This window comes from Emys orbicularis, chromosome 23 (assembly GCF_028017835.1).
Source record: "Emys orbicularis isolate rEmyOrb1 chromosome 23, rEmyOrb1.hap1, whole genome shotgun sequence".
NCBI lineage: Eukaryota > Metazoa > Chordata > Testudines > Emydidae > Emys > Emys orbicularis.
In genome coordinates this window covers 9,900,214-9,913,878 of record NC_088705.1, presented here as the reverse complement: position 1 = coordinate 9,913,878, position 13,665 = coordinate 9,900,214, and the positions used below count along the sequence as shown (strand labels likewise).

The window sequence follows — 13,665 nt, the reverse complement described above, 5'->3', positions numbered from 1 at the left end:
CCGCTCAGAGCCCAGCATTAGGGAGCCCTAAGCAAGGAATGTTGCCCCAGGCCCCACCGGGATTCCAGTTCACGTGGCCGTAACGAAGGCTAGATCAGTAACGTTAAAGTCTGTAGCACTGGAATTCCAGCTCAGTCCGGTATCCTAGGAGCATGGGAATAAAACGTCCCGCCCAGCGGCTGCCTCCTCTCCAGCTCTGCTTCTCAAGGGCTCCGCGGTGGTCTCCCCGGCGCTAGGGTTTCTCTAAGTGCCGGTACTTCTTGCGCAACACGGACACCTGGTCCTTGAACAGCACGGGGTCCAGGCGGAGCTGCGAGTGCACCAGCGGCATGTATCCAAACCAGGCTGCGAACTGGTTGAGGCAGTCCTGGCGCTGGGAGAAGTGCAGGTTCCCGCTGGAGACGGCCGCGCTCTTGGGCATCTACGGAGTGCAAGGGGAGAAGAGAGCGCTCAGGGCGATTGCAGAGGCTTAGGGACTTGTCCTGCTCCCAAGAAAACGGTGGTTTTACCACTGATTTCAGCAGGATCAGGAGCAGACCCTAAATTAGAGGCATTTGACCTAACAGCTCATTTGTAAGCCCCCAAGGAGGGAGAGGAGAAGCCAACAAAACTACAGACGGAGGTAGCACAGGAGAAGTGGGGGTACAGGAGCTAAGGGACTGATAGATCAGAGGGAGAGCTGAGAGGTGGGGGTTTCCACAGCTCTCCCTTCTCCACCGAAATCATAGGTTGGCCTGGAACAAGCCGGAGAACCAGGCACTCCCCAGCTCTCTGAGAGATCCCACCCCGAGCAATGAACCCGCTGTGGGAGCCGTGTTGCAACAGCTACTGTTGTTCGTTGTAGGGGATGTGGCCTAAGACCAGGCCCCGGAGGAAAGTAGAAACAGTGGCCTGTGGGATCGCCCACTGATAGGAGCCTTTCCCAGAATGCCTTTCCTGAAGCTGGCCCTTTAAATCAGGGAGAGACAAGTTGCTGCCGCTCTAGGGAGAACATTTTGCACCTAACAGTTACAATCTGCGCCTCCCGCCCATCTGGTAAGTATCGGTCTTTTATTTTGCTGTCTTGTCCTGAGGGGACTGCCCGTCTCCGGTTCCTTCCCCCTCCCTCTGCCCTACACGGCACAGCAGTCTCTGAGCTGAGCTGGGATACACACAACCTGCCTCCTGCCAGCCCGGTGCTCTGCCCCCACGTGGCTGCAGCCTGGGGGCCGGAGCGATGACGGGGCAAGCCCTGAGGATGTAAAGGAAATATTTAGGGTGGCCCCTGGGCATATAGCTCTGAGCAGCAAGAGGTTAATAGGTAAGGCCTGGATGTTTTAGGCTATTGGGGAAACATTGCCTAGTGGTGAGATCTACCAGGGTGCGGGACGGCTTCCCTCGGGGACAGGGCAGCTCCATTGCTTAAGTCATGAAGGACTGAATAGGGCAGGGCACCGGGGCCCAGGCAGCAGGACCCATCCGCATTGTCCAAGGGGGCCCAAGAGAACCCTAACTTCGAGGAGTCTATACTCCTCCCCCCGCCCCCCGTGCCTGGTATGCTCGTGTCTCAGTCTCTCAACTCCCTACCTGCTGGGGAGCCGCCTCCTGGTGCTGCTTCTTCTGGGTCACTTTGATGGGAGGTAGCTTGGTGACGGCAGACACGAGGAAGTTCATCAGGATGTCTTCACAGTTGGAGAGCTGATCGATCAGGCTCCTCAGGCCGGCAGGCAGGGAATTGGTGAAGAGACTGTGATAATACCTGGGGGATGGGGGCAGCAAGGCAGAGACTGTGATAATATCTGCGGCGGGGGGGGGGGGGGGGGGAGGCTCAAAGAGCATGAGCCACCGAGGGACCATCCCGTTCCCCAGGGCTGGGGGTGGCCAGAGCATATCCCATGGGCCAAAGGCCTCCTACAGCCCCAATGCAACTCACAACGGCCCTCTCCTTCCACAGGGCGGCACAGGCGGGGGAGGAGACAGGCCCTGTCCTCGCTCTGTGTCCCTCGCCTCTCCTCTATTCCAGAGGCCTGCCACGGCCGGGATTTTCCCCAGCCACGGATGCTCAGGCTAATGCGCCAGCTGCCTGGCTCGGCAGCTCCATCCGTGGCCCAGATGAAGCTGCTCTTTGTGAGCCGAAGGCAGGAGACCTGTGTTCTCCTCCCGCCCTCGACCCTCAGGCCGCGACTTTCTAAAACGGGCACCAGTGGTAGCGCTCCTGGATGCACGGCGCTGGGTGCTCAGCATTCCTTGCACCCCAGCCACTTATTTAGGTCCCTGCCTATGGATTTAGGGAGCTACCTTTAGCCTCCTCTTTTTCAAAAGCTTGGCCGAGGTCTCCCTGAGCTTCACTGTCCTTGTCTTCAAAAGGAGGTTAGCCCTAGTGAGCTCCTTCCCGGGGCATGGGGCTCGATTACATTGCAGGACCACTTCCAGCACACGGCCAGGCTGGGTCCCGTTGTCCTGGACACTGCAGAGACACAGCAAATGGCAGCCACCATCCCAGTCCAGGGTAAGTGCTTTGAGATCCTCGGCTGAAAGGTGCTATCTAACTCCAGGCCTGTTATGACTGAAGCCTCCATGTCTGGGCTATCAACTGTTCCTACCACTGGGTGGCTTCGAGTTAATTCATCTTCCAGTGGAGCTTTTGGGTGGAAGAACAGAGCCCTCCAGCGTTCAGTCTGCCTGGGACCCTCAGGCCGGAAGTTCTGGAGAAGGTGCTTTACCTGTGATAGAACGCAGCTGCAGTGAGAACCATGGAGAACTCGTTGGTCCACTTGGAGGTGTAGCCCCACTGGCTCTGGCTGGAATCCCAGAAGTGACTCCGCATGGGGAACCCAACAATGCGGTCGGGGAAACTCCTCCACACCACAAAGGCAAAGTCAACCTGGGGAGCCAGACAGAGAGAGTTCACCACCAGGGCAGGGCCGATGAGCAGCAGAACCAGAGTCAAATGCCTCCATTGGAGGAGAACACTGCGGAGAGCAGAGCTACCCTGGCTGGGACAGAGGCCGTCTGGATTTGACCCACTAGGTCTTTACCATCATTGCTATTCTCTGCGAAGATCAGACACATCTTCAAAATGCCCTCTGTACCTCTCCAAGCCTCGACGCCTTGCGCCAAGCAGCCTGCACCTCCCCACTCCTTTTGAGAACATGGCTCCTCTACCCCAAGCCACACCCCAACCAGCTAAGAGCAGAAACGCAATGCCTCAGTCCTTGGCGTGCAGGCCAGGCTGCCTGCTGCCAGGTGAGCCTGCCGCATCGCACGCGGTAAGCGCCCTTGGGCCGGGCGCGTACTTGGGCGAGGGGCCTGCCGGGCACAGCCAGGCGTCTCAGCGAGAGGCGTGGGTGATTCAGGAGGTCTTTTATTCAAGTACTCGCCCAGCCCAGCCCTGGGTAGCCTGGGAGATCTGGTGCCCTAGTGGGGGAAGTGCCAATGACCTGGCATGGGGTGCTGTGCTGGGGAGTTGCTGGCTGCTCAGGGCCGGGGGCACTTTTTGTAAGAGGTGGGTATTAACCCCAACGTCCTGGCCAAATTCTAGCTTGATTATTATTACAGGGTCTATCTCAATTCCCACCATAGTTTATTTGCCCCTCCTGCCCTCAACTGGGGCCTGATCCTGCGATGGTGAGCCTGCTTTAGAAGGCTCTGGGAGTTGAGGGCACTCGGCACATCACATGATCTGTAGAGTTGCTGCGCCCTGTTAAACAGCTGCCACGTTCCACCCGAGAGGTGGCTGCACATTCCATGGTGCTCTGTGTGCAGAGGTGGATTATAGTTTTGGGGGGCCCTGGGCCAGGACAAGTGGGGGCCCCTTTCCCCCATTCCACCTGCAGTCCCCCCACCCCTGTCCTGCGCTCCTGCCGGAGAGTGAGGTCAGAGCACTGGGTGGGCTGGCAGAGTGGGGCAGGGCAGGAACACCGGGGGGGCAGAGTGGGTCAGGGCACGGGGGTGCCCATTTTTCCAGGGCCCCCCAATTGGCCGGAGTCCCTAGGGATCGATTGGCCCAGTGGCTAATCCGTGGACAGCTTGTGAAGCCCCTTGAGCTCCTGCTCTCCCATGAGGCGTCTTTATCTAGTTCGCTGCGTCCCACCAGCCCCCCGCCCATCCCCTCACCTCGCTGGTCGACAGGCTGGTGTGTTCATCCAGGCTCAGCACCGCATCTGTCCCGATGGCCGAGTACGGGAAGAAACGGTCGCTTACCTTGAGCGAGAGGGAACAGCAGGGTCAGGGAGGGGGCCAGAGCCCCTCCGCCCCTTCCCCATCCCCTGGAGACAGCAGGCTACTGCAGAGCGGCGGGCACCTGCCGCTGAGTCCTGGCTGGGCCACCGCTGAGCCACTCCCTGACACACAAATCCGCGCTGCGGTTCTTCAGCCGCGCTTTCCCCGGCCCTCGGGAGGGCCGGGCTGCCCCAGAGCGGCCAGCGGCAGCCCCACCGTGCACTGGGGGTGCACAGCCCGTTCACAGCCCTCCCTGTCCCGCCAACGGAGGCCCACAAACAAACCGCCCCGGCGCCCGCTTACTTTCCGCCGGCCATGAATGACTGTCAAAGGCACTGCTGTCTGGGGCCATCTCCCCCTCGGCGGGGGCGGCTTCTCGCAGCTCCACAGAACTAGGATCTGAAACCAAACCCGAGGGCGCCTCGGTCAGCACGTGGAGGTGGCTCTGTGTGTCTGGGAGGGCAGCGGGGGCGGGAGGGTGTGCCCCAAACCCACAGTCTTCCAGTCCTCCCACCCAGCTGGAAAGTTCGAGCCTGGCACCGAGCCACCACCCGCGCTTTAAGCAAACAAACCTGGGCGTCGCTAGGGGCCCAACCGCTCACCTGTGGCTGCTTTTAACTTCTACTTGCTATGTAAATAGCTTCTAATTGGGGCCTGGAAGCGCTCTCCCAGCTCGAAATTAAAAATCATCCTGCCAAGGCTGAAGCGCCTGCCCGGGGCTGCGGGCGTGGGACGAGGTCTAGTTAAAGAGGGTGGTTAATTAAGGTACATAAAACTCTCCCCTCTCCCATCCCTCTGCCCCAAATAAACCCTCTGGATCTGATTTTCAGAGGTGCTGAGCATCTGCAAATCCCACCGGGCCAGCTCCACAGCTGGTGTCACTCCATTGGAGTCAATGGGCCCAAAGCCCCCAGCTGGCATAAATCAGGGTCACGCCATAGGTGTGAGTGGGTCAGATTCCCACATGGGGTGATTCAGCATCGCTCCATTGAAATCAGTGGGGCCAGATCCTCAGTGGGTGTAAATTAGCATTGCTCCATCGGTGCGAATGGAGCGGCTGTGGGCTGACTTTCTGGTGGAAGTTTTCGGGGGCGGGGCTCAGCACCTCCGCTGACCTACCAAGGCCGTTCCAGGTCTCTATCTGCCATTGTCAGAGGTGGGTCTAAAGCACCATGGCCCCAGACCCAATGCCTGCTGGAGTCAGTGAGGACCTTTCCAGTCATTTCAATGGGAGACGGGTTCAGATCCCACCCAAATGTTCCCGAAGCCCGGGGGTATCTGGTTCGGGCCTGTCTCTAGGTCTAACAGGAAGAACAAAACAGTAGGGGGCCCTCGCCTTCTCTTCCTCAGCGCTAGAACCTGGGAGCCCGGGGTGGGGGGGGAGTTAACCTTTGCCCCTGACCTGGGCGCAGTGCTGGGATCTGGAGACGGCCTGGATGAGCTTGAGGATGGGCTGGGAGAGGGAGACCACGGGGGAGACGGCCCGGATGAAAGCTGTGAATTTGCCGGAGGGGCTGGACCCTGCAAAGGGAGAGAGCGGATCAGTCAGGGGTTCCCAAGGGACGCACCAGGGCACATCCAGGGGTGGGCGGGGGGAGCGGTTCCTACCGTGCTGCAGGTGGTAGAAAGGGAAGTCGCCGAGGTGGGTGGAATACTCCGGCAGAGCCAGCAGCCCCCCAGGCAGGGTGTTCCACACGAACTTGGGGCGGGATTCTCGATGAAACAGCCGATCCTTTATTATCTGGGGGGAGATAGAGATGGCTTTCATCACCCTAGCAAGCAGGCTCATCAATCCAGCAGTGCTGCGCAGAGGAGACGACATCCAATTGCAAACCTGGGGCTGGGACAATGCAAGCCAGGCCCCCCCACCTCACCCAAACAAAGAGTGTGCTGCGCTCTGCGGACGGCACGGCAGGACCTGGCAGTTGTGCAGAGTTGGGGGGCCGGGAGGCTGATTTGGAGAGGGAGGGATCATCCCCCTGAGTTTTTGCTCTGCGGTTCAAATCAGCATGAAACCGATTCAAATCCACCACGTTTTGCCCCACTTTGTCACTGAATTTTGCATGGCTTCCATCCGAAACCATCCCTCAGCCCTGAAAGTTGGGGGGGGGCTCCTCCTTCTACTGTACGGCGGTCAATGCATAACTTCCTGATTCCCTTGCCGCACCAGCTTTACCCCAGGGTAACTGCACTGACTTCAGTGGCGTTCCTCCTGATTTACACCAGTGAGTGGAAGCAGAATCCAGGCCCAAACGCATAACTAGGAGATGGGCTGAAACCAAGTCCCCAGCTCTAGAACTGGCCAGCTATCCTGAGATGAACCAGCCCCCCAGGAGTTCAGGGCACTTTGGATCCAGATGCTGAGCCCTTTGCTCATGCTGGCACCTCCCCACGGGTACAAAATCTGGCCCGGGAGCTCGCTCCCTATTTATAACACTGAGCAAACCTCAGAAGGTCGAGGCATTTGGTTTGGATGAGCGGCCAACCGTGCTGCTTTGAACGATCGCAGCCTTGCTGATCTGCAACAACAGGGCTGGAAACGGCACAAACCAGACTTCCTGGCACATCCTTCTTCCGACCCAACCGGAATAACAGGGAGAAGCGGCCTCCCTGCGGCCCAGGCTGGCAGGCCATCCAGAAATGACGTTGGCGGATAGATATCAAACTCTTTTCTGTTTATCGGCGGGGGGTGAGCCCTGGATCTTGACATGATCCCGCAGCTCTCCTTTCCAATGGGAGGCTTTGTGTTAAAGATATCGATGAGTCCAGATCTTGCTCCCAAAGGGGAAATGCCATTCGAAAGACTCGCAGCCTGACAGCTTTGCTGTGTGTGAAGTTAACACTCGGCAGAGGGGCGGCATAGATGGCCCTGGGGCCTGAAGGCCTCTGTTAGTTATTATTGTTACTATGATTATGATATTTATGTATTGTGCTGTGGTAGCACCCAGGAGCCCCAGGACCCTGATGTGCTAGGCGCTGTACAAACAGAACGAAAAATATCCCCTGCCCCAAAGAGCTCACAGTAAGATCAGAGACAACAGGTGGAGAAAGACGGAGATGAGGGAGCTCAGCACAGTTCAAGGAAACAATAAGATGTTGGCCAGTGGTCTCAGCCCACCAGTTGCCTCACCACAGGGCAAAGGCAGGGCAAGCTTCCCCCGCCCTGCCCTGCCCTGCCAGTGTGTCAGAGGCTTGTTGTGATAGATAAGTGAGCACCAGGGTTCCAGATTCATCCCTGGTGCAACATCATGGATTGCAGTGGAGTTACACGGAGGATGACTTTGGTCCTGGGTCTGCTCGAGCTCCTGGCCTTGCTGAGGTCATCAGTTTTGGGGATGGTCTCTCTGGTGTGGAAACCTGTCTACTGGGAGCTGTGCTGAGACCCCCCATGCTCACATCACATGTGCCACTGAAGAGCCATCCGATGGTAAATGTTGGTCATAACGGAGCTGGGTGGGATTTGAACCTGTGGTCTCCAGGGGAGGAGAACATGGTAAAGGCAGAGAGGTAGCTGGGTACAGAATGAGGTAGAGAACCTATTTCTTTACTGGCTTATCCACTGCCATCCAGTGATGCCTGAAAGGAAGAGAGTGGTGTCTAAAACACAAATGCTCATGTTCCACTCCAGGGAGAAACTGGGTTAGAAGCCAAACGTGGGGCAGAGTTGGGAAGCCCTGCTAGATGCTATGTGGCAGCTGGCTTCCTGTAGTCAAGGCATCCTGCTTATCGCTTCCAGTTAAAGTCTTTTCTTTCCATTGAGCTACTCAGGAACATGTGAGTTCGAGTGCCCAGATTGGCGACAGTAGGGATTTGAATTGCCCTGAAGCCAGAAAGCAACAGGTCTGTGGGCAACATCTGTTATTGTCCCCTTCCACTTAGCTGAACAAATTCATCTTCCTCTCCAATCCCAGCTGCTAACACACGAACCAGAGCTCTGAGCCTTTCCCAGCCCTGTGCAGAAAAGTCCACACAAATATTGCCCAATGAGGCTGACGCAGGCACCTGGCATACGCTCCTCTGGCATAGCTAGGCAAGCCCATCAGCCAGCACCCCATCCCACAGCACCCTGCTGGGAGCTGGAGTAGCTAGGCAGCCCCCCACAACCAGCACTCCTGCCCCATCCCCTACAGTGCCCCCTAGTGGCTGGCAATGCAGTCGCTATACATTTCCCATCAGTCTACTCACTGAGCCGGTGCCAGTCCCTCTCCCTTGATCAGCTTTCACCCCCTACGGGATGGAGCCAGGGTGGGATTTTCCACCACCCAGCTCTTGTGGGTCCCAGCTGTTGTTGCTGCTGCAAGCAGCCTGTTTAAAAAACAACCAAACTACGTGGAAAGGTCACTGAGGGAGCTGCTGTGGGAGAGATACCAGAAGCTTGTGGCTCACCTCAAGGGTGGTTTGCACTATTTTCTCCACGGAGGAGAAATATGCTTCCCACAGGAACTGGGTTTGCTGCTGGAACGCCAGGATCTTGTCACTGTGGAGACAGCGAACGGTGGAAGGAATCTGAGCAGGACAGAAACCACGGAAAGGGGGAGACAGAGAGAGGGGACAGGGTTAGTAAGGATTATGCAGCCAGGCAGCGTCTACTCCCTCTGATTGGGGAGCCGGGCCCTAACCCTGGCCAGAGCACTGTAGGGTTAAAAACATTTTAAGCAAAAACAGGCCTCGATCCGGCCACTTTTCTTAGCCTGATGTGCAAATCCTTAAAAGGGCCCTCGCCCCATATCAAACAGACCCCTACAAGGGTTCTTTTGTGGGTGTTTTTTAACAGCTGGGCCTTGGGAGTCTTCAGTTCTATTTTCAGCTCTGCCACTGACTTTCTCTGTGGCCTTGGCGATGTCACATAACTACCCCGTGCCTCGGTTTCCCCCTCTCTAAAAGGGGTGCAGTTTTCCCTATCTAGTATGGGGATTGTCTGCCTGTCTCTGTTATGTATCAAGCCCCCATTCCTGGGGCACCTGAATACCTCACAATCTTTATTTATCTTCCCCTGTGAGGCAGGGCAGTGCTAGTGTCCCCATTGTACAGATGGGGAACTGCAGCGTAGAGAGACAAAGTGACTGTCCCAAAGCCACCCAAGATGTCTGTGGCAGAGCAGGGCATTGAACCTAAGTTTCAGGCTAATGCCTTAACCACTGGGCCATCTCTCCTAAATTGAGACAGAGGGATTCTGGGCTAGATTGTGACTAGGACTGTCTGCCCATTGTGACACGCACATTCTGGGGTGCAACCCAGCCCAGGGAAGAGCTGTGGCACCTCTCACCCCATAACCCCAACTGCCTCTCGATGTCTTCCCAATGTGGCTCTCTGCCTGGGACGCCCACAGTCAGCAACAAGCAGCTCTCTGTGTATCGGGCAGCCCTGGTGGAACCTGGAGCCTGCCTGCAATACCACTGGCCTCCCCCAGCCCGGATTAGCCGCTGGGAAGGTGACTTCACACACTCACCCAGAAAGGTGTGTTTGGAAACGTCCAGCCTGGCCTGGAACAATCAGAGGAACGTGAAGTTCTGTTGCCCATTTAAAGGAGTCAATATTCAACAGTTAACGTGACACCCCTGCAGGGCACTAAGGGGGAGTCAGACCTCCTTCGTCTGCCAGCCCTGTGATGGCTCTTTGGACCTTGGGTTTGGGTGCATAGCAGCGGCTCACCCCACCCACCCCAGGGGAGCAGGTGTGGGGGAGTGGGCAGGTGGATCTTTGGCTTCCCCCTTCAACGTGCCAGCCAGCACAGCTGAGCTGTCCTGGGGCTCACTGGAACTTGCTGTGGATATAGGCCAGTAGCAAATTATTACACACTCAGAGCAAGGGGGAAGGGGTTTGTTCCTCACACGGCTACTCCGGGGGTGGGGAAAGGGGGCAGCTTAAATGCCAGCCCTTGCTCAGGGCTAAGCCTAAAGCTACAATCTAGCCTTTAATGTTCCTTGCAGAGGTGCACAGCAGGCTTGTTTATATAGGGCCTACAAAGAACGGCTCTAGCTTTTTTGCCGCCCCAAGCACGGCAGGCAGGCTGCCTTTGGCAGCGGGCCTGCAGGAGGTCCCCGGTCCCGCGGATTTGGCAGCATGCCTGCGGGAGGTCCGCCGTTCCCGCGGATTCGGCGTACCCGCCACCGAATTGCCACCGAATCCGCGTTACCAGCGGACCTCCCGCAGGCATGCTGCCGAAGGCTGCTTGACTGCTGCCCTGGCAGGAACCGGCAGGACGCCCCCTGCGGCTTGCCGCCCCAGGCACGCACTTGGAGCGCTGGTGCCTGGAGCCGCCGCTGGGGCCTACACAAATCCATCCCTTAAGCCATCCCTGCAGGGTGTTAATGATCCTTCCAATCCTGCCTGCCCGCCCCCGAAGTCAATAGCAAAGCTCACCCTGACTTCTGTGGGAGCAGCCGGGCTCTAAGCTAGCTGTGGGAGGGTGAGGCAGGACACATCTGCCATGGGAGACAGGGGCCAAGGGTTGGGAGAGGGAACGACTGGTTGGCCCATTTCCGATTGCTGGCTGCCCCGGCTGGCTCTGTCGCAGCAGTCAGCTAACGAATGATCCACCCATCCATCCCAGAGCCAGGCTGTCAGAACAGGGTGAGCCGATGTCCAGCGCTGTGAGCGAAAGGCACTTCACACGATGGCACTGCATGGTGCCCCACCGCGCTGTGCCATCCCAGGCCGGGCTCTCATAGGCAGCATGGCTCTGCGTTACCTGCAGGAGGAGCCTCTCATCCCCGACAATCGCCGATTTACTCCAGTCGATCACTTCGGAGAACGGCAGCTCCCAGCCGTTACTGAGCAGCACTGGGATGCAAGCAGCCTAGATCGATGAGAAACAGCAGACAACGGCGCTCGTGAGACCCAGGCCATTGAGCCTCATAGCCACCAGCTCAGGGACCGACAGCCCAGCCACTGGGCCTGATGGGGGTGGGGGAAACACCAGGCCCGAGGGAGGCACACAACAGCTGGCTAGTGGTATTGGAAGCCCAAGTACTTTCTAAAGAGCCCCCTTTCAAAGCCCACTTTCGTCCAAGACCTGGGAGCATTAACCCTTCTCACGGCCAGCCCGAGGCAGGCATGATTTCCTCAGGGACCCTCCTGATGGCTGCCTCTCTACCAAGGGAATGGAGAGGAAGGGCTAGCAGCGAGTGGAGGGTGGCAGGGAAGGGGATGGAAGTGGGAGAAGAGAAGATGGGTAGAAGGAGCGAAGAGGAAGGAGGATGGGGAAGGGGGACAGATCTCTGAGGAGCAGGATCGGAGAAGTTGAGATAAGTGTGTGGGGAAGGGGGAAGGTGCAAGCTCTTGGTCTGCTTCTCTCTCTCCATTCTCAGAGGCTCCTGTGCCCTGGGATTGGGGTGAGGAGGGAAATTCACGGACTGACTACAGACATTTCCCGCTGTCTCGCACGCAGTGGTACCTGCAGCGCTTCCAGGAAGCGGAAGGAGCCCAGCCGCCTGCCACGAGGGATGATGCAGAAGGTGGAGTTGTGGAGCAACTCCTGATAGTCAAACCTGGGAACAAAATGCAGCTCTGGTTAGAAACCTCTGGTTAGAGCTCTCTTTTCCTTCCATGTGACACAAAGCTTCCCCACCCTCCTTGTCGACTTAAGCGTCCTCAGCACTGTTGTTGTATTTCAGTGGCAAGACCTCGAGGATTTATATACATCAGTCCTAGAACAGAGGTGGTCACAAATAGCATGCAGGCATCCTTTCTGTCAAGAATCTGAGCCCAAATACCAAAGCCCTGTTGCCAGGGAGCATCTCGGCCTCCAGAATTGACTCCAGTTGGAGAGACTAAGGCAGGGAGCATCCTCCCCACTGCTTGCAACAGCTCCCCCAGAAAGAAACATCATCACAAAACACAACACAGCAGTTTCTTCCAAGACTAAACACTTGCTTGCCTGCCAAAAAAAGAAACTTGTAAGACTACATGTAACAGCACCATGCATTGACCACTGTCATAGCAATATGAAGGGGCACTAATGAGATGGTTAAATTTACTTAGGATGAAAATTGGTCTTTTGGACACTGTTGAACAGGGAGCAGTCGATAATGTGCCATCTCTCAGCCGGGTGTCACATAGCAGAGAAGCTTTGGGGCCACAAAGATCTCTTCTAGAGGCGTGCCAGCCAACATCACATGCAGCCGGTTCACTGGCCGGAGCCGATGACCTCAGTGTGGTGACAGCACAAATGCTGTAAATAAATACTCAGAAACCAAAGCCAAGAAGGGCAAGGCGAAGCATTACATTATTATGATTGTATTACCATAGCTCCTGGGTGCCCCAGTGATGAGCCAGGACCCCAGTGTGCTAGGCGCTGGACAAACAGACAGTCCCTGCCTCAAAGCTCACAACCTAAATTCCATTCTTATCCCCAGAGGGGGCTGTCTCGGAAAGCTTAATATGCCTTAGCGTTTGTCAGACTTGAGCTAACCCTCAGAATTCCCCCCTCCATATACCCACGCACAAAGCCACTATCATCGTCCCCAGTTGACAAAGGGGGAAGCTGAACCAGAGGTAGAACTAAGTGACTTGTCCAAGGCCAAAGAGAGGTGTCAGTGTCTGAGCTGGGATTAGAACCCAGGTGTTCCTGGGTCTCCGTGTGTTTAGAGCCTCCGGCAAGGCAGCCTGTGATCCTCCAGGCATATGACCTCAGCATGTTGGAGAGGAGATGGTCGTGTGGAAAAAGAATTGGCGTGAAACTCAGAGGAGCTTGATTTAGTGGCTGGCTCTACCACTGACTCACGAGTGACTGCAGGCGGGTCTGTGCCTGTTTCCCATCTGTGAAATGGGGCTAATGAAACTGACCAGGGGTGTTGCGAGGTTAAATGCATCAGTGCTTGTGAAGTGCTCAGTCACTATGATGTCGGGGGCTGTGATAAATGAAGGGGGCTCCCTTTTATGAACACCCAGCCAGCCCTGTTAGTAGCTGTTCTCTACTTGCTTTACCTGTAAAGGGTTAAAAAAGTCCCTAGGTAAAAGAAAGGGAGTGGGCACCTGACCAAAAGAGCCAATGGGAAAGCTAGAACTTTTTAAAATTGGGGGAAAACTTCCCCTTTGTGTCTGTTGTTGTTCTCCGAGGAAGAGGGGAACTGTGAGAAGCTTGGGCCAGGTATGAAACCATCAGAATCATACCTAGAAACTGCTTATTTGAAAACCCAGCTATGTAAGTAGATCAGGAAATATTTAGGAAGACGCGATTAGGTTTATTTCTTATGGCTAGTGGACTCCTCTGTGCTAACCTCAGATGCTTTTGTTTGCTTGTAACCTTTAAGCTGAACTCCCAAGAAAGCTATTTTGGGTGCTTAATTTTTGGAATTGTTCTTTTAAAATCTAGCAATAGCCTGAGTTTTCAAATGGATTTCTTTCTTATTGTTATTAATAAAATTTACCTTTTTTAAGAACAGGATTTGAATTTTTGTGTCTTAAGAGGTTTGTGCACATGTTTTTTTAATTAGCTGGTGGTAACAGCTGATTTCCTTTGTT

The 13,665-nt window shown here is 56.0% G+C and overlaps 1 protein-coding gene across 1 annotated transcript in view; it reads right to left on the bottom strand.

Moving 5' to 3' along the window:
• Window positions 1–232: 232 nt before the first annotated feature.
• Window positions 233–13,665, bottom strand: part of EXTL1 (exostosin like glycosyltransferase 1) — a 47,087-nt gene continuing 33,654 nt past the window's right edge. Inside the window, exons 2-11 of the mRNA XM_065421747.1 lie at window positions 11,597–11,690; window positions 10,892–10,999; window positions 8,587–8,706; window positions 5,809–5,941; window positions 5,603–5,721; window positions 4,504–4,599; window positions 4,096–4,182; window positions 2,703–2,863; window positions 1,567–1,738; window positions 233–421 (exon numbers count right to left, since the gene is read on the bottom strand). Of these exons, the coding sequence (XP_065277819.1) occupies window positions 233–421; window positions 1,567–1,738; window positions 2,703–2,863; window positions 4,096–4,182; window positions 4,504–4,599; window positions 5,603–5,721; window positions 5,809–5,941; window positions 8,587–8,706; window positions 10,892–10,999; window positions 11,597–11,690 (1,279 nt within the window). The remainder of the gene's footprint in view (window positions 422–1,566; window positions 1,739–2,702; window positions 2,864–4,095; window positions 4,183–4,503; window positions 4,600–5,602; window positions 5,722–5,808; window positions 5,942–8,586; window positions 8,707–10,891; window positions 11,000–11,596; window positions 11,691–13,665) is intronic.